An 18,507-nucleotide genomic window follows, 5' to 3' on the forward strand; every position below is an offset into this window, starting at 1 on the left:
CCCCCACGCGGTCAAGTTGTTCAGCGCTCGCGTAACAAATAGCTCATGGAGGCGGAGGACAAGACAGCCTGCAATCCATAACCTCGTAAACCTCCCAGCCTGGTTGTCTGAGGGAGACAGACAGTAAATAAATAAAATACATGTTAGATCGTGACGCGTGTTAAGGGGAACAAAGCATTCAAGCAAGGTGTATGTGTGGGGTGTGAAGTCTTAGGGGGCGTGGCCACAGACCGAGGTGATGACTTATATGAGTGCGGGAAGGAGCCGTGGGGATGTTTGGGGATAGAGCCGCCCAGACAGAAAAAGGACTTGGCTTCACTCTGACAAATGAGAAGCCACAGAAGTGTTCTAATCAGGGACATTCTGAACAGGCTTTTTTGGACTGGTAGGCAGAAAATCGTTATTAGGAGGGTGGAAGCAAAGAGACCAGAAGTACTCAGATTCTGGATTAATTTTGTTTATTTTTATTATGATTTTTTTTTTTTTTTTTAGAGATTTTAAGTAATTTCTACACCCACACGTGGGGCTTGAACTCACACCCCCCGAGATCAAGAGTGGTGCACGACACTCGCTGAGCCAACCAGGCTCCCCTGAATTAATTTTGGAGGTAGGGCAAACAGGATTCGAGGAAGGATTGGATATGGAGTTTCGGAGCAAGAGCGCTCTCCAGGATAAGTGCAAGGTTTCTCACCAGTACCTGGATGCCATTCTTACCTTCCCAACCTATCCATCCAGGGTCTGAAATAGGGTCGGAATCCCGTCACTTTTTCCTCATCTTACTGCCCCCGTGAGAGTCCAGACTACCACTGGCTGTCAGCAGGATGCTGTCCACACAAGACAAAGCAAGCTTTTAAGCAGTTATGTCCAAACAGGATAGTATTCCTCAAAAAGTTAAACATACCATACGGCCCAGCAACTCTGCTCTTAGATGTATATCTAAGATATACACTCAAACAGGTAATTGTATACCCGTGTTCACAGGAGAATTATTCCCCGGAGCCTCAGGCCCTGGCAACCTCGATTGTATTTTTTGTCTCTTCGGATGTTATTCGCCTAGGGACCTCCAGCGAATGGGATCATGCGGGATGTGTCCTTTTGTGTCGGGCTTATTTCACTGAGCACAGTGTCCTCAAGGTCCATCCAGGTTGCGGCAGGTGCCAGGATATCCTTCCTTCTTAGGGCTGAATACTGTTGCATATGGTGTGGATGGACCACAGTTTGTTTATCTCTTCATCTGTTGATGGACATTTGGACTGTTTCCACCTTTTGGCCATTGTGAATAAGACTGCTGTGAACATCAGCGTGCAAGAATCTGTTTGCTTCCCTACTTTCAAATCTTTGGGGCAGATACCTATGAGCGGGATTTCTGGATCCCATGGGAAGACTACGTTTAACTTTTTGAGGCACTGCTGAACTGTTTTCCACGGTGGCCGCACCATTCTACATCCTGGCCATCCTGGCCCAAGGGTTCCAATTTTGCCACATCTGTGCCTTTAAAAAAAAAGGTTTATTCATCTTTTGAGAGACAGAGAGAGACACACACAGAGCGCAAGCAGGGGAGGGGCAGAGAGAGAGAGAGAGAGAGACCCAGAATCCGAAGCAGGCTCCAGGCTCCAAGCTGTCAGCACAGAGCCCGACCCGGGGCTCGAACCCATGAACTGTGAGATCATGACCTGAGCCAAAGTCAGATGCGTAACCGACTGAGCCACCCAGGTGCCCCTGTACTTTTTGATAGTAGCTGTTCTGATGGATGTGAGGTGTGCAATTTATTTTGATATGCATAATTGTGTGTGTGTGCTTGTGTGCGTGCGTGTGCGTGTGGTTAGCTATATAATAGAGCAGATATAGCCGTATGTTAACTGGGGAAAGTGGATGGTGGGCATATGACAGCTGTACAATTCTTTAAACTTTTCTTTTTTTGAAAAAGGTGTTTATTTATTTATTTATTTATTTATTTTTGAGAAATAGCACAAGTGGGGGAGGGGTAGAGAGACAGAGAGAGATGTGCTGCCAGGGCAGAGCCTGACTTGAGGCTCAGTCTCCCAAACCGTGAGATCATGACCTGAGCCAAAATCAAGAGTTGGCCACTTAACGCACTGAGCCACCCAGACACCCCCAACCTAAACTTTTCTATCCATTTGCAAGTTTTCATAACAAATCACCGGAACAATGGATGGCAGGGAAAAGGCGGACTACTATTCCCAGCATTTAAAAATTTCAAAGTCAGGGGCGCCTGGGGGAACTCAGTGGGTTAAGCATCCGACTTCAGCTCAGGTCATGATCTCGCGGTCCGTGAGCTCGAGCCCCGCGTCGGGCTCTGTGCTGACAGCTCCGAGCCTGGACTCTGTGTCTCCCTCTCTCTCTCCCCCTCCTCCGCTCATGCTCTGTCTCTCTCTGTCTCAAAAATAAATAAAAACATTAACAAAATGAAAAATTTCAAAGTCAGGGGCGCCCGGGGGGCTCAGCCGGTTTAGCGTCCGACTTCGGCTCATGTCACGATCTCACAGTCCATGAGTTTGAGCCCCGCATCAGGCTCCGTGCTGATGGTGCGGAGCCTGCTGGGGATTCTCTCGCTTCCTCTCTCTCTCTCTGTCCCTACTCATACGCGCTTCCTCTCTCTCTCTCTCTTACGATAAGTAAATAAACTTTAAAAAATAATAAACAGGGGCGCCTGGGTGGCGCAGTCGGTTAAGCGTCCGACTTCAGCCAGGTCACGATCTCGCGGTCCGTGAGTTCGAGCCCCGCGTCGGGCTCTGGGCTGATGGCTCGGAGCCTGGAGCCTGTTTCCGATTCTGTGCCTCCCTCTCTCTCTGCCCCTCCCCCGTTCATGCTCTGTGTCTCTCTGTCCCAAAAATAAATAAACGTTGAAAAAAAAAAAAGATTTAAAAAATAATAAACATTTGAAAGTTAAACATACGAAAAGTGTTTTCACTTTGAAAGGTGGAAAAGAAGCGCCTCTTGCAACATTATTTGTAATGGCAAGAAGAAAAGTTGGAAAAAAGTCCTGAAGGACAGCCTCTCCTCTGCCTCCAGGGGCACCCAGCCCCCATCGTCACTTAGCTGGACCCCAGCAGTCCCTTCTAGCCTGTCCTCTCCCCTCGCGGTCCGTCCTCCCCGCAGCAGCCACGAGAGGGCGCCTCTGAACACCTGAGTCAGGTCCCGCCCTCCTCTGCCCACAGCCCTCCAGGACTCCCACCTCCCTCAGGGTAAAAGCCCAGATTCTCCCCACCGCCCCCAAGGCCCTCCATGGTCTGCCCCAGACCCCTCCTCCTCCTCCCCTTCTCCCTCTCTCCCCCTCACTCAGTCTGCTCCAGTCAAATGGGCCTCCTCGCTTTTCTCCAGTATCCCAGGCAGGTCCTGCCCCAGGGCCTTTGCACGTGCTATGCCCTCTGCCCGGACTGCTGTTCCCTCTGGCACTCCCATCCCTGGTTCTCTTCCTCCTCCGGGTTTCTGCTCACATGCACCTCCATATGGCCTTAGCTACCATATTTTAAGCTTTCACCCCCCTTAGTAGTCCCAGCCCCATAGACTCACCCCCCCATCCCAACACAGCCCTGCACGTTCTAACCCAATACATTGTTTACTCTAAGGCCCTGTTTTTCTCAACGTCTGTCCCCTCGTCTTGAATGTCAGCTCCATGAGGCCAGGGAATTTCCCAGGACAGCTGGAGCAAAGGCCCTGAGGTCGGGAGAGACATTCAGAGCACCAGCCAGGTTGGCGGGAGCTGAACGAGGGAGGAGGGGGGAGCGAAGCGGGCGGAAGCGATTTGCGCTGTGATTAATCCAGACAGATGGTGGCCTCGAAGGAGCCCCAATCCTCTTACCCAAAGCCCCTTAATATTTCCGCCACGCGGGTCACCTCCAGGCCTCTCCTGCTGCGGGCGGCCACCATGCCGGGGCTGGCGGTCGAGGAGGGGATGGAGGGCTGGAGCCCGGCCCCGCCGCTCTACGAGGAGTACCGCCCGCCGCCCCTGGATGCCATCCGCCTGCCCAGGTATGTGCTGTACCTGCTGCTCGCGGCATTCCTGGTGGTGGCCGTGGCCTACGCCATTGTGGGGCATCTCATCAAGGACCTCGCCCACGACCTGGCCGGTGAGCCGCTACCCACCGAGGGCCTGGCTGGGGGCAGTGCTGGGCCACCCCGGGGCGGGGGGGGGCAGGGACAGAGGCGGGGACAAGGGCCTCTTGTAGCCAAGCAGGGGGCGCAGGGCGGACGGGGTCCCGGGGGGCTCCTCACCAGCGTCCTACCGCAGACTGGGCCTTTGGCCCGAAGCCAGACCAGGAGGACGCCCCCCAGGAGCTGCGCCCGAGCCTGGAGGGGGAGGATCTGGAGGAGCTCGATCTGCAGCTGGCCCTGGCCTGGCGGGGCGACGAGGACCCTGGCGGGGGCACCGACGCAGCCCCCGCAGAAACCTCCGCCCCTCCCCGCCGCCCTTCGATTGCCTTCAAGGACCCCCCTGGCCGAAGCTCCTTCTGGAGGCTGAACTGAGCTGGGCCCTGCCCTCTGGCCTGGCCCCGGGTTTGAACCCCTCTGGCAGTTGTGTAGCCTGGACTTGGGCGCTCAGGACCCCTTGTTCCGCTGATCTGCCCTGTCTTGGCACAGAATGTTCTCGTTCTCGGCAGGCAGGTCTCCCAGTGGTTGGCACTTCCCGCCTGTTTCCCCCTTGGCCCCAGAGCCTAATCCCGCCCGGCCTCCACCAAGAAGATGTTTTTAAAAGAGTGATAATGGTGGCTAACCGTGACCTAGTGCTTAGCCTGTGCCTGCTGTTGTGCTCGGTGAGCCTTTTCCCTGTGATCCTCGCGGGCAGGACTCACTTGCCCCCATTTAACAGATGGGACAATGGAGGCACGAAGCCCAGAAAGGACTTGCTTGCAGCAGAGAGATCTTTTTTGTGGCCGGAGGCCGGTTCTGTGACCTGCCTTCGGAAGCAGAAGCCCCAAGGCGGGGTTCTGCCCCCGGTCTTCCGGATCTGCTCGGTCCCCACCCCGGCCTCCTTCCCAGGCTCTGCTGCTGGGCCCCGCTCGATCTGCCGGTCCCCGGGTCGGGGGGGGGGGGGTCCTGACTTCCCAGCTAACCCGAGAATTCCCGGAGGACAGTGCCTGAGGCTTCCTCCCTCCCATCTGAGCTTTGCACAGAATAGGGCACACAGTAGGGGCTTCATACGTACCGCCTGGGTGGTCGGGGTGGGCTCGCTTTGAACTCCACCGCTCTGCTGGGTGGCCTGTAGTCTATAGTCAGACCGCAGGGAGGGAGGAGGCCCCAGGGATGCGTAGGCCCTCCATAAGGCCATGTGCAATGACGCTGTTATCCCCCAGTGCCCCCCGGACCCCCCCCCCCCCGCCAGGGCCCTGCAGAGACCCCCACTCTGGGCCTCCTGCCACGTGCCCGGGCCGTGGCTGTCCCATGACAGCGGGGCTGCAGCACTCCCTCGCTTGGGCAGGGTCCCCTATCTAATCAGCCCCGGGGACCAAGGTTGCCGGGCAGGAGAGCCTGGACCCTGAGTCATCGGCAGCCTGGTTGACCCACTCTCCAGCCATAAGGGCGTGGGTGGGTTTGGAGATGCCCGGTGGGCACGCGGCTCCGGGTGACCGGGGTTCAGATCCCAGCTCGCAAAATTTCCGCGTGACCTCTGTGCTCCTGGCCTCCTCGAGCTTCTCTACGACATGGGGGCACAACATTTTGTGGGGAGTTCGGAGACGGAGACATAGCGACGCGTGGAGGCCCATCGCAGCCGGGCCCCTGCCGCAGGGAGCCTGGGAGCCTGGAGGCTGGGTCCCGGGGCAGGGCCCAGGGTGGAGGGGGCTGGACTCCCCGCGTTAATTGTTATTTCAGGTCCAGAGTCTGACCTCCCGGTGGGGAGGGGAGGAGGGAGGGCCCCCTCCGGGTCTGGGCCTGCCCCACCCCTGGGCCCGCCTGCCGCTGTATCCAGGGCTGGGCAGGGCCTAGACCGGGCCTGACCTTGACTGTGCCTTGCTGCTGGCTCCTCCGCGGCCATGGGGACCCTGGAGACCCTTTTCCTGCTCGGCGCCCTGCTCCTGTCACCTGCCGAGGCTCAGGAGGGTAGGGCTGTGCCCTGGACCCGGGGTGGCGGGGGAGTGGTGGGGAGCGGTTGTGGGATGGGCTCATCCAAAGGCTCACCTTCTCCCCATTTTTCATGATGAGGACCTGGGGCCTCTGAGAGGAGGGGGCAGGGAGATGAGGAATGGGGCCCGGCCCCTCTTGGAGCGCCCCCCCCCCCAGCCCCTCCACTCCCTCTGGGCCTCCCTCCCCGTCCCTGAGGCCAATCCTGCCTGTCACAGCCCCTAGCCCCCTCCTGGTCTCTAGATCCGGTCTCTGAAACCCAGCCCCTTTCCAAGACCCCATCTGCTTGAGCACCCCCAGCACCGCTCCCCTCTCCCCTGTCGGGGGCCAGGCACCCGGCCTCCCCATCTCTGAGTCCCACCCGCCCCACCTTCGGACAGCCGCGCAGCGTCACCTGAAGCCCTGGCTGGTGGGCCTGGCAGCCGTCGTGGGATTCCTGTTTATCGTCTTCCTCCTCATGCTGGCCAACCGCATCTGGTGCTCCAAAGTGAGGTGGGAGCCCCTCTCCCCGCTCCCTTGTCCCCCGTCCCCGTCCCAAAGTGCTGGGCGCCCCTCCCCCTCTCTGACTCTCTCTGGTCCCTTCTTCTGTCTCCCCATTTCCCTGTCGCTGCTCAGACCCCCACCTCACAATCCAGGACACCTGCCTTCCTTTCTGTGGTTCGTGAGCCCCAGCTCACGGCAGAGGGGCCGAGGGTCTCCCTACCTCCTGCCCTTCACCCCCCCTCACCTCCCCCCGCCCCATTTCTATCTCTCCTACAGGGCTGAGGATGAGGGGGAGCCCAGGTTCAGAATAGAGACCAACCAGGATGTGGACCTGAGGTACCGCCTGTGTGAACGTGGGTGGCTGTGTGCGGGGTCAGGGGGTCTGTGTGCGCCCTCTCCGGGGGTGGGGAGGCACGGGTGGGCACAGATGATCTCCCGCTCTTGAACACTTCAAGCACATTCCCGCCCCAGGGCCTTTGCACCTACTGTTCTCGCCGATTGGAACACCTTTTGCCGTGTATCTTCCGGCTGGCTCCTCCTTCAGTCCCTGCCCAGATCTTTCTTCCTCACAGAAGCCCACCCTGACTACCCACTCTCCCGACGCTCTGTGTCCCCAAGCTGTGTGTTTTTCTTTGCATTTAACACCAGCTGAAATTCTCTTAGTCATTTACTGCCTTCTCGACACTACACGGTAGCTTCCAATTGATGAATAGAACTTAGCTTCGGGGCGCCTGGGTGGCGCAGTCGGTTAAGCGTCCGACTTCAGCCAGGTCACGATCTTGCGGTCCGTGAGTTCGAGCCCCGCGTCGGGCTCTGGGCTGATGGCTCAGAGCCTGGAGCCTGTTTCCGATTCTGTGTCTCCCTCTCTCTCTGCCCCTCCCCCGTTCATGCTCTGTCTCTCTCTGTCCCAAAAATAAACGTTGAAAAAAAATTAAAAAAAAAAAAAAAAAAAAAAAAGAACTTAGCTTCAGTCCCGGCTGTGTGCCCAGTGCTCAGCACAGGGCCCGGCACCCAGTTGGCACTTGGCAAATATGTGTTGAATAAGACGGTGGTGTGGGATTGTGTAGGTGTCTGTGCACAAGCGTGTGGTTTGTTGTGGGTGACTCTCCTGGACTCAGTGCCTCCTATGGTCCTGACTGCTTCCAGGCACGATTCTGATGGGAAGGCTCAGGGATGTGGCAGGGCGGGGGACCTTCCGGTACAACATCTCAACTTGGGCAAAAGTTGGGGGATAGGAGTAGGAGGGCAGGAGAGGGGAGGAGGCCAGTCTGACTGGAAGATTCTCAGTTGAGACCAAAATGTACAGAAGGACAGGTGCAGGTCTGATGGCTTGCTTTGTCTAAGACCCAGTGCAGTTCCAGCGAAATGTGATTCGCACTCCCCAGATGTGCTGGAGGTTGTAGAATCCACCAGGGTTCCTATGTTGGCAGTTTTCTCCCTGCCTTGTTCATTCCTCCATCCGTCCATCCATTCTTCTGTCCATCATCCATCCACCCATCCATCCATCCATCCATCCGTCTGTCCATCCATCCGTCTGTCCATTTTCCATCCATCCATCTGTCCATCCATTCTTCTGTCCATCATCCATCCATCCATCCATCCATCCGTACGTCCATCCATCCATCCATCAATTCTTCCATCCATCCATCCGTCTACCCATTCTTCCATCCATCTATCTGTCCATCCATCCATCCATCCATCCGTCTGTCCATCCATCCATCCGTCTGTCCGTCCATCCATCCATCCATCCATTCTTCCATCCATCCGTCTGTCCGTCCATCCATCCATCCATCCATCCATTCATCCATCCATCCATCCATTCTTCCATCCATCCGTCTGTGCGTCCATCCATCCATCCATCCATCTATCCATCCATTCCCTACCCACCCATCTACCTACTCACTCACCCATCCATCCACCTGCCCATTTCCCCCCCCCATTATCCCAGTGATCTATCCCCCCACCCACCTATCTACACTCCTATCCATTCATCCATTGACATTATTCCTTCCTTCCTCTAATCAATCTACACCTATCACTCCGTCTACCTATTCCTCCCTCCATGCAAGCTTCCATTCACTTCTCTACTTATCTACCTATCCATCCATCCATCCATTCTTCCATCCATCCGTCCATCCATCCATCCATCCGTCCATCCATCCATCCATCCATCCATTCTCACAGCCATCCACCTGCCCACCCATGGGATGGTTGGTTGAGCCTTAGTTTCTGCCTTTGCGAAAAAGAGATAAGCCTTCCTCACAAGGACTGTTTCGAGGACTCAACAAAGATACTTTTTCTAAAACACTGGTCACAAGGCCTGGCACAGGAAAGTGTCCATTAAATACGAGCGACTCTGTTTCTTATCGTGGTCTGGGGCCTTTGTATTCATACAGTGAAAGAGACAAGAGGAAGAAGAAAGACGAGATACAGGAGGAGAAGGAGAAGAAGGCTGAGAAGGAAGGAGAGAGAAACTTGGGGCTGGAGCTGGAGGAGGAGGAGCCCGGAGATGATGAGACAGTCAAGAACACAGCCATGTGAAGACTCACCACACACTTCTTCCAGGCAGCCCCCCAGAGGTACCCCTTCCACACCATACAAGCAATGACCCGGATGTGAAGCCACCCCGACATTCCACGTGGAGTTGAGAACACCGCTCCCAGAAAGAAGACCGGTGGAACTCGCCCTGCCCCTCAGGGAGGGCTCTCCGTGCGCTACACGCGTGGGCTTTATCCGCCCTCCTTCCTGATGTGTCTGCCTAGTGATTCCTGGACTTGGAGCACATTCTTGGTTATGGAGAAACCCCCAAGCCCTCTGCCATCTCCTGGCCCCGCCTACTTCTACCCACTGCCTGATTTCTTTTCCCTCTCCCTGATATCTGTTGTCCAGAACCTCCCCCGTCCCTCTCCGCCCCGGGACCAGCACGGGGCCGGGGCTGCCTTCTGGGAACCTGCATTAAAGAATTGATAAGAGCCCTCCAGAAGGGCCCCTGTTGTCTCGTGGGACTCAGTTTCCCCCTGGGGGAGGCAGCTTTGGGGGTCGGGGCCAATGCCTGTGCGGGTACGGAACAGCAAGTTGCCCCGTGCCCAGATGCCCCGGCACCCGGCACAATCTCCGTGCAATCTCGAGTTTGCTGCCCTGAGCCCTGGACTTTGAGTCCCCAGAGAGCCGTATCCTGGGAAATCGCCGCTCCTCCACCCCCCGGGGTCACGTGGCTCCATCCTGGGGAACTGGGTCTGGGAGGCTGCAGGTGCCGCAGGGTTCCCTGCTGTCTTGGGAAGGGACAGTGCTTCCTCCTCCCAGTTTCCAGCTTCCTCTTTCACCTCCGCCTCTCCGGGCCCTGGGCCTTGTCCTGGATGTTAACTATTTCTCAATGGGGACCTTGATAAAGGCCGGCATCCTGGATCGGTTTTGGGGCCCGTAGCTGGGGTTGGTGGGATGCGACCCAGAAGGCAGGGAGCCACTGTGCAAGAACACTTCCAGGACCGTCCAGCAGGGGGTGGAAAAGCCATAAAGAAAATAAAGGTAATAAACGCCCTGAGAGATGCTCCCAGCGAACCCCTAGCAACTTCATCCTCGGTCAGCAGTACGCGATCTGTCCCATTTTCCAGCTGAAAATACCAAAGCGCAGAACGACAGATGTCGCCGGCCAGGTGTCGCTGGCTGCTGTTGGCAGAGCGGGGATGGAAGTCCAGGCCACCCAAAGGATGAGGGAGTTTGTAGGCTCTAGCTAAGGTCACACTCGGAGATGAATGTCCTAGGACGGGGAGGGTTGGGGTGCGGGGTGCATGTTCCAGGCTGTGCTTCCTAGCTGGGACAACCGTGTCCCTCTGGAATGCCAGACGCAATTCTGCAACCTGGGGACAAGACATAAGGCGCAAAGGAGGTGCCGGGGGTTAAGAACCCTTGCAGGTGCTGGCACACAGTAGGTGTTTGGGGAAGGAGTTCCCCACCTCTCCTCAGCCTCTCCCCCCACCCCCACCTCGGCTCTGGATGTGGGGAGTGAGGGGGTCCGGTGGGGGGGGCGGTCCTCAGGGAGACAGGGTGCTGGGATGCCTGGGACCCTGAGGCCCCTTCCCCGGCAGGCCCCGAATCCAGAGAAGGGGGCCCCACCCCCACTTCCTGCCACACCGGCCACACCTTGCCCCGGGGTATCCTGGGCAGGCCACTTCCTCCTCTCGGGGGGGGGGGTGGCACCCCAGAACCTACTGGAGAGAGGCGAGGACAGACCCACAAGGATGGACAGGTTCTGGATGACCACTGGCCGGGTCTCCCTTCTGGAAGCTCTGGTCCCGTGCCTGGTTCAGGCACAGCCCTGTAAGGCCTCTGGGAGGGAGAGGAGGTGGGAAGGGAATCCCGACCCGGTGGCCCAGCCTCTGACCCTGCCCCGCGCCCCGCCCGCAGTGGCCCAGAGGAAGCCGTGGCTGGTGGGGCTGGGGGCCGCGCTGGCCGCCCTCTTCCTCACCTTCGTCTTCACCGTGGTCTACGCCGTCTGGTGCAGAGAGGCCCGCGACAGGTGGGCGCCCTTTGAGCCTGAGCCCCCCCCTCCCCTGCCGAACCACTGGCCCCCCCCCCCCCCCGGGGAGTCTCTCCCCTCTCCTCCCAGAGCCTCGGAGGAGGCAGGCAGGGCAGGGCCGGGGGGGGGGGGGGGTGGTTCTTGGACTCAGAACCAATGGGGCCTCCCATAACCTCACGGACTTCCCTCCTGACTACTCACCTGAAAACGAGGAGGCTTCCCCGAGACGGGTGTATCCAGCCCCCATCGCTGCTGCCTCCATCCACCCGTGCGACCGTCCACCTGTCCCCCCCGCCCACCCACGTGGCCTTCTAATTGTTCTGTCACCCAGCCACTCGCTCACCTAGCCACCCATCCACCCACCCGTCTCCGTGGCTCTCTGCCTGTTGGGGCACCTGCAGTTCTGAGACTCAGGACGGTTGGGGCTCCTGTAGCTCACGGGGGAGGGGGGCGGGGGGGGGGCTCCGGCAAGGGTCCTAACCTGTCCGAGCCTCAGCACCCCTTGTGTACGAGGGGAGCAACAAAGCGTGGGGGTTTGGGAGGTTCTGGGAGAATCGCAAGAGGCCGGGAGCGCTGGAAGTCCTTATTAAGTGAGGTGTTCTGGACCCTTCTCGTTTCCACAGCGACAAAGAGGAGGACGTGGGGAGTGTGAGAAAGGAGGAGAAAGAAGCAGAGGGTGACCAGGGGCTGGAGCTGGAGGAGAGAGAGGTGCCTCCAAACCGTGAAGGAGTGGTGAGCTCCTCCAAATGAAGGTTTCTCGCCTGCCTCCTCCAGGCAGGCCTCCAGGGCTGCCCCCATGCCTGCTCTGCACTCTGCAAGCAAAGTCCCGGTCCTGGGGCCAGGGGAATTATCCCATGTGGGGTTCGGGGTGAAGGGTCCCTGAATGAGGAGCGCTCAGGACCCACCCCAAGTCCCTCTGGGAGGTTTCTTTGCATTTACCTGGGTGTTTATGCGTCCCCTTCCCCAGCACATCCTGCCCCAGCCCCCTTTTTCACTGGCAAGAGGGACGTGGGGCAGAAACCGTGCAGTTGGCTCTCCAGTGTTTGCAGGGCCCAGGCCCGGTCCGGTCCTCCTGCAATCTCGCTTCTGCTGCTTCTGGGCAAGAACTTCCAGCCGATGCGGAGCGCAGGGCGGTTTCCTGGGAGACGAGCGCCCCTCCCACCGTGTGCCGAGTTTCTGGTCACTGTCCCCCGCCCCCCCCCAAGCTGGGACTGCGTGCGGGTGCCGAGGCTGGGAGGAGACGCGGCGTCATCACCCCCTCTTCCTGCCCTGCCCTCTTGGTGGCGGCTCCGCGGCTCCGTCCTTGCTGTGTGGCCCTAAGCATGTAACTTAACGTCCCTGTGCCTCAGTGTCCTGTCCCGTAAAGGGGGGGGGGGGAGGAAAATAACTTGATCCTTTATAAGTTGTCATGAGGACGAAGTGAAAAGATGTCCGCAAAAATCCTGGGCACAGAACCCGGAACCCAAAAGGCGTCTAATAAATGCCAGCTTTTTGTGATGCTGAAACGGCGCGGATGGGGCCGGGCGCACGGCCGTCCTCGAACAGGCTTGGGGGATCTAGAAGGCCACAGCGTGAGCACCCAGACTGCGGCTCTGGGGTCCGGACGATCCGGGGGTTCCGGGTGGGGGCGGAGCGGAGGTCGGAGAGGTCGCGAGAAGGGCGGGGCCGCGTAGGCTCCTCCCCTTCCGCAGGGGCGGGACTTCTCCTCCAGGGGCGTCTGGAAATGGGGCGGGGAGCGTTTTGTTGCTGTCGCAAGCCTGCGTCCCTTGTATGGCATTTAGTTGGGGGCCCAGGGGACGGCGAACAGCCTGCAGTGTTGGGACAGCTCCCCCCCCCCCCCAGAGCCAAGAACTGCATCACCTCAGGGGCCAACGTCCGAAACCACAGATGCTTTCCTGGAGATCCCCCCCCCCCAATAGCGGAGCCCTGACCTCCGGTCTGAGGACCCCAAGCCCGGTTGACCTCCCACTCTGGGTTGAGCCCCACACCCCTGGTGAAGTCCCACAGCTCTGAGTGACCCCCGATCCCGGCTGAGCCCCCCACCTTGGGCTGAGCTCCAGACTGACCCCCCCCACCTCTGGTTGATGGGGGTCGAGCCCCCATCCCGCGTGAGCCCTGCCCCAAATGACCCCCAACGCTGTCTGAGCCCCCACAACAGGCTGAACCTTCATCCCGCAAAAGAAGCTCCTGCTAGGGCCCCCTTTCTCGTTGCGGGGAGGGGCTGGGCTGCAGGGTGGGGGTGAGGGCGCAGGTGGCTGGGGGCTGCCTGCCACGCCTGCGCCCAAGACTGGCTTCTGGGTCCAGCTCCCCGTCCCGTCCACGAGGGGGCGCCAGAACCTTGCTGCCGAGGGCAGAAGGACCCAGCCCGGTCCAAGATGGGGCAGGGGACGGGAAGAGGTGGGGTCTGGGCTGCCTCGGCAGCCCCCCCCCCCTCGACGACTGTCGTCTGTTCCTATCTGGTTGGCGGCGTGGGGCCGTGCATCTGCGTGGAGTGTAGGGGCACTGTGCCTGGTCCCTTTGTGTGTCCTCGCTCTATGCCTCAGTTTCCCCATCAGTAAAAAGGGATGTAATCATCCCTCCGGGGTAGGTCTGTTGGAGTATGGAAGGAGACTGTGCAGCACAGAGCTCTGGTTGCCCAAATTGGGGGGCCCTTGGAGGTCTCTGGGGGACTTGGAATGGGGGCGTAGGATGAGGGGCAATGCCTCGGAGACCCCAGCCCCCCCAAGAAAGGGAAGTGACTGCCCCTCACACCTGCAATGCTCCTGTGCCCCCACAGCCTCGCTCCTATCTGCCCCCAGCCTTTGAGAAGCCCCCATGGCTACTGGGGTTGGGGAAGAACCGGACACGAGCACTGCCAGCCCTGTGTGACCAGGGCCAGGGTGGGACGGACTGGGGGCTGGGGGCTGGGAGCTCGGAGGGTGAACGGGGGCTTTGCCCAGGCAGGCGGGGGAGGCCCCCTGGATGAGAGGGTGTTGGAACCGAGTGAGGTCCCACCCTCCTCTGCCCACAGCCCTCCAGGGCTCCCACCTTCCTGGAGGAAAAGCCCAAGTCCTGACGGTGGTCCAGAAGACCCTGCATGCAGGACCTGCCCTGTCCCTTCCCCTCCTTCCTCAGTCCCTCCCTCTGCCTCAGCCACACCGGTCTCCTGGCTGTTCCTCCAACACGCCAGGTGGGGTCCTACCCCAGGGCCTTTGCACAGACTGTGCCCTCTGCCTGAAACACTCATCTGTCAGATTTTCAGAGGGCTGTTTCCCTCCTTCTGTTCAGGTCTTTGTTTAGATGCTACCTCCTCATGTGAGGCCCACTCTCCCTTCCCTTACTTTGCTTTACTTCTTTGGCACCTACCTCCTCCGATATATGTCTTGCTGATTTTTATTGTTTACCCTGCATCTCTGCAGCTTGGAGCTGTGACGGCTATGAAGGCAGGTTATTTTGGGCGTTTTGTTCCGTGCCGTGTCCCCAGTACTTGGTACTCGGCAGATGCTCCGGAAATCTTTGCTGAATGAATGGGACTTTGACAGGTGGAAAAAGAGAGGGAACGCATCCTGCATGTTATGGAGCAACGTCTGTGTGCCAGCTTCTGTCCTGGGAGCCGGGGTGGGGGGGGGGGGGGTGGGGAGGCGGAGATTCCTGGCACAGAGCAGGTGCTCCCTAGATAACCACGGAGTTTGTTGGCTGAAGACCCTGGGGGAATCCGAGACCGGTGGGGGAAACCCGGGCAGGCCTCCCGGAGGAAGAGGATGTTGGAGGACCTGAAGGGTCTGCGTAGGGAGGGGAGGCTGCAGAGAGCAGAACGGCAGGGCAAAGGCTTGGGGGGTGCGAAGTGGCCCATCCTGGGAGCGGGAGACCACTGGAGCCACTAGGGACTGTGCAGGAAGGACCTGGACCCAGATCACTCTCTGTCGGGGGCGTCCCGGGCAATGTGGGGGGCTGAACGGCATCCGTGCCCCCCCCACCCCCGTCAACGGATGTCTCCAGACACTGTGGAGCGTCTCTGGGGGACACTTGATCTAAAGACCTCAGAACACCTGCCCGATTCTCCGAAGTGCTGGGGTCCCTGCTTCCTGAGGCCACTGGCCCGGCGTCTGCCCTTCATCGGCACAGAACGGAACACACTCAGCACAGAAAGGACCCGAGACAGTCACAAAGAGTCGAAGCTTAAGCTTGTTTAATTTTTATACATTTTTTCTTTTTCTTTTCTTTTTTTTTTTTTTTTTGCTTTTTATTGAATCTTTTATGGAACCCCCCCTTTTTTCATTTTTTCTTTCATTTTTTTTTTTTTTTTGCATAGGGAAACAAACAAACGAAATAATAACAGCCAGAGTCACTTTCTGTAAATGGTACTTAGGTAGGCGCGTCTGCAAAACCCGAAATGACTGCGTAATATACAAGGTTATGATCAGAGAATGATGTGAGGAGGGGGCAGGCGGGTGAGCCGGGCAAGGGAGGAGTTGGCCAGGTCCGCCTAGATGTCCCCCGTCCCCACCTGGGGAGGGAGAGGGGGGCGGCAGACCCAGCCCGAGGCTTCTCCCAACTTGGGTTCATGAATGTGGCGCGCGCGCTGTGTGTGTGTGTGTGTGTGTGTGTGTGTGTGAGATCTGGTGTGTGTGGCAAGCAGGAAGCGAGAAACAGAGTAAACTATCCTGGTAATATCAGTAAAATACAAAATGGGGGGGGGGAACCTCAAAAAATATCTTGGAGGAAAAGAAAACGAACAGCAACAACCACCAAAAAGTTTTTAAAGGAGGGAAAGAAAAGGAAAGAAAAAAGAAAGGAACTTCAGAGTCAAGTGGGTCTCTCTCCTTCCTCCCTGTCTCCCCTGTGCTGTGCTCCGTCCCTCAGACTCTCTCGTCTTTCCCCCATGCGGGGTCCTGGGGGTGGGAGGGCAGGAGGCTGGGGGCAGAGGCCAGGACCCCCGGATTTGAAGGGACTTTGGTTTTAGAGGCCTGACTGGGACCCAAGATGGAGGGGTGGGGGGTTGATGCATTGGGGGAGTGGACCGGGGGTTCCTGGCCGGAGGGGGCTGGGACACAGCCCCCTGTCCCCTTCCAGTGGGTCCCCTTGTAGCCAGGAGGTGTGAATGGAGGGCTGTGGGGTGGGCGGTAGCTTGGGGCGGGGAGTGACTTCCTTCCTCTCCCAGAGCCCTTACTCCTGTTGGATCCCGCCTCCTCTTTCCTGAGGCCTGGGGGGGCCCCTGGGGAACAGGGGAGGAGAACCCCAAAGCCACACCAGCAGACATGTGAGGCACTGCTTGGGAAAAGGCTGTTTTGGTATCGCAACAAGTCCCACTGGTACGGCTTTGGGTCTGTGTCCCTGCCTCGCCTGGGGGTGGGGGTGGGCCAGCTCAGGGGTCCCCACACGCTCCGAGATGCTTCGGGATGGCTGGCTGGATGGGAGAGGCTGTGTCAGTTTGGAGGGGGGACTCTCAGGAGGCGTCCCGAGGGGCAGAGATGGGGAAAGATGGGAGGAAGCCGGATTTGAGGATGTATGTCTGGAATCTCCCTCCCAACACCCTCCAAAAAGAAAGTGAAAACCGGGGTCTCAGAGAGGGAATCCAGGCCAAAATAAAAAGTAGCCACTGTATAATCTGTATTAATGAGAAAAAAGTCCAAAGTACCGTGGGGGACGCCAGAGTGGGGAGGGGGTCTGCGTGGTCTATCCTGCAGGGGCCTGGGGTTGCTGCTTCTGGCCCCAGGCTCCTGCCTAACGGCTGCTGTCCCTGGGGACAGACAGAAGGTTCCAGAACAGAGACGGGGATGTGTGGGGCTGAGGCTGGAATTGTCTGCTGCCTGGGGGGTGCGGCTGCCCCCCACGTCTGCTCCGGGGTTCCTCTTGGGTCTGATTGTCTAGCTCACGGGTGGAGGTCTGGGCTCAGAACTCGGCAGGAGCCTGGGGCCCAGACCTGGGCCTGGGGACCCCCGACCCCCTTTCTCCTCGGCTGGACGGGCCCGGGACTGCTCGCCTCTCCACACCTCCCCCTCCACCTGGTTGGTATTCCAGGTCCTCGTCCAAGAGAGGACGGGGGGCCATCTGTATGTACTCGGGAGGCCTCCCGGTTCTTTTCTACAGCATGGCTGGAACTTGGGGTCAGGCGGGGCGGGCTGCGAAGGGACCGTGGCGGGGGACCACGGGGTCCCCGAGAAGCCCTCGGGGTGGGGTCCCGGTAGGGACTCTCCAGTGGCTGCTCCCCAGTTCTGGGGGGAGGGGAACAAAAACCAGAAATCAGCCGCATGAACACGGACATGCGTGGCCTCGGGCCCTCGGACCTAAGGACAGATCTCAGGGGCAGTGTTTCGGCCACTGAGACCGCGACCTGCCCCCTGGGACCTGCTGAGGTGTCTTTTTGCAACAGGACATGGTATGAAGCCAGGGCCGGCCTGCGGGCCCTCCCACCCCCACCGCTCTGGGGGGGGGGGGGGCGGGCAGCAGGTCAACGAATGGGGGCCATCTGCCTGCTGTGTCCCCTCGGGAGATGCGCGGTGGGCTCAGGTGGGGGCCGGAGGTTGAGAAACTCAGCCCTCTGACACCCTCAGTCTGCCACTGTCTCGGCTTTGGTTGAGTAAAGAGCAAAGGAAACTGAAGACAACAAGAAAGAAAGGAAAAGAAAGGAAGTGAAAGGAGAGGAAATAAACTCAAGGAAAAGACAACAGTGTCAGCAGCCACGAGACGGGAGGCCTGTGCCCGGGCTGTCCCTGTCCCCGCCGGCCCGGGCTGGGCCCACGGTAGCTGGACTAGGTCTACAGGTACAGACGGACAGATATTGCATATTATTGAGTTTGGCTTCTGTTTTCTGTTTGCTTCATACCAAATACCTTCCACAGTCACAGCTGGAAGACACAGAACTGGGTGCTGGGGCTGGGGGGTGGGGGGGGGAGAGGGCAGGACGGGAAAGGCCGCCCAAGGCCAGTCTCCAGGGATGGGGGGGCCGGCGAGTCCTTTGGCAACAAGCAAGGGGTGCCTGGGGGGCTGGAGGGGGGCCTCGGGGGTGGGATGTGACCCTGAGCCGGGGGGCGGGGGGGGGGAACGCCAGCCTGCAGGAGAGGTGGGATGAAGTCTGGCTGTGGGCAGGATGGCCACCCCATGGGGACACCGCTGGCCGGGGGGCCAGGGTGCACCCCTGAGGTCTGTCCGCTGCTGCTGTGGGCAGGGGACTCGGAAATGACCCCCCTGGAGCCCAGGGGTGGGGCTGGGGGTGGCAAAGCACCAGCGAGCACCCCCAATGCGGCAGGAGACGCGGAGCCGGGGGTGGGGGGTGGGGGGGTGCGGACCGTGGGGCGATTATTCTGTGGGTTGCTTTCTTTAGCGTGTGATTTTGCTTTTTTTTTTTTTTTTTAATTCTTCTTCGTTTTTTTTTCTTTTTTTTCTTTTTTTTTTTTTTACAAATAGAAATACATCCCTCTTCAATTTTTATTCTTTATTTCATGTCA

At 58.8% G+C, this 18,507-nt stretch overlaps 3 protein-coding genes and 1 long non-coding RNA gene across 5 annotated transcripts; 3 read left to right on the forward strand and 1 right to left on the reverse strand.

Annotated features, from left to right (window-relative positions):
* Positions 1-441: 441 nt before the first annotated feature.
* LOC147583886 (uncharacterized) lies at positions 442-13,082 on the reverse strand. Its single transcript, XR_015248590.1, has 2 exons — positions 12,020-13,082; positions 442-1,491 (listed from the first exon to the last, which is right to left on the reverse strand). It is a non-coding gene; the product is annotated as an uncharacterized LOC147583886 (long non-coding RNA).
* On the forward strand, positions 3,833-4,741 carry SMIM44 (small integral membrane protein 44). Its single transcript, XM_086699545.1, has 2 exons — positions 3,833-4,091; positions 4,253-4,741. The coding sequence occupies exons 1-2, from the start codon at positions 3,890-3,892 to the stop codon at positions 4,486-4,488; spliced, it is 438 nt and encodes a 145-aa protein (XP_086555671.1). The 5' UTR covers positions 3,833-3,889; the 3' UTR covers positions 4,489-4,741.
* Positions 5,583-9,536, forward strand: LOC147583888 (small integral membrane protein 24-like). 2 transcript variants are annotated; one of them, XM_086699547.1, is made up of 4 exons: positions 5,856-6,060; positions 6,462-6,573; positions 6,841-6,900; positions 8,961-9,536. In XM_086699547.1, the coding sequence occupies exons 1-4, from the start codon at positions 5,994-5,996 to the stop codon at positions 9,103-9,105; spliced, it is 384 nt and encodes a 127-aa protein (XP_086555673.1). In that variant the 5' UTR covers positions 5,856-5,993; the 3' UTR covers positions 9,106-9,536. The 2 variants fall into 2 exon arrangements, with proteins under 2 accessions (XP_086555674.1, XP_086555673.1); XM_086699548.1 differs by lacking the exon at positions 6,841-6,900 and having other exon boundaries at positions 5,583-6,060.
* LOC147583889 (small integral membrane protein 24-like) lies at positions 10,682-12,589 on the forward strand. The gene is made up of 3 exons (XM_086699546.1): positions 10,682-10,881; positions 10,969-11,080; positions 11,704-12,589. The coding sequence occupies exons 1-3, from the start codon at positions 10,803-10,805 to the stop codon at positions 11,828-11,830; spliced, it is 318 nt and encodes a 105-aa protein (XP_086555672.1). The 5' UTR covers positions 10,682-10,802; the 3' UTR covers positions 11,831-12,589.
* Positions 13,083-18,507: the final 5,425 nt, after the last annotated feature.

Source organism: Puma concolor, chromosome A2 (genome assembly GCF_028749965.1).
Source record: "Puma concolor isolate L17-30 chromosome A2, mPumCon1.1.hap2, whole genome shotgun sequence".
In the NCBI taxonomy this organism is placed as follows: Eukaryota; Metazoa; Chordata; class Mammalia; order Carnivora; family Felidae; genus Puma; species Puma concolor.

What these genes read in the sequence shown, in the direction of transcription:
- LOC147583889 (XM_086699546.1), top strand. Translation starts at nt 10,803, where the DNA reads ATGGACAGGTTCTGGATGACCACTGGCCGGGTCTCCCTTCTGGAAGCT. An exon ending in CCTGGTTCAGGCACAGCCCT is followed by an intron (nt 10,882 to 10,968) that starts GTAAGGCCTCTG and finishes CCCCGCCCGCAG; the next exon opens with TGGCCCAGAGGAAGCCGTGG. An exon ending in TGCAGAGAGGCCCGCGACAG is followed by an intron (nt 11,081 to 11,703) that starts GTGGGCGCCCTT and finishes TCGTTTCCACAG; the next exon opens with CGACAAAGAGGAGGACGTGG.
- LOC147583888 (XM_086699547.1), top strand. Translation starts at nt 5,994, where the DNA reads ATGGGGACCCTGGAGACCCTTTTCCTGCTCGGCGCCCTGCTCCTGTCA. An exon ending in ACCTGCCGAGGCTCAGGAGG is followed by an intron (nt 6,061 to 6,461) that starts GTAGGGCTGTGC and finishes ACCTTCGGACAG; the next exon opens with CCGCGCAGCGTCACCTGAAG. An exon ending in AACCAGGATGTGGACCTGAG is followed by an intron (nt 6,901 to 8,960) that starts GTACCGCCTGTG and finishes GTATTCATACAG; the next exon opens with TGAAAGAGACAAGAGGAAGA.
- SMIM44 (XM_086699545.1), top strand. Translation starts at nt 3,890, where the DNA reads ATGCCGGGGCTGGCGGTCGAGGAGGGGATGGAGGGCTGGAGCCCGGCC. An exon ending in CCTCGCCCACGACCTGGCCG is followed by an intron (nt 4,092 to 4,252) that starts GTGAGCCGCTAC and finishes GTCCTACCGCAG; the next exon opens with ACTGGGCCTTTGGCCCGAAG.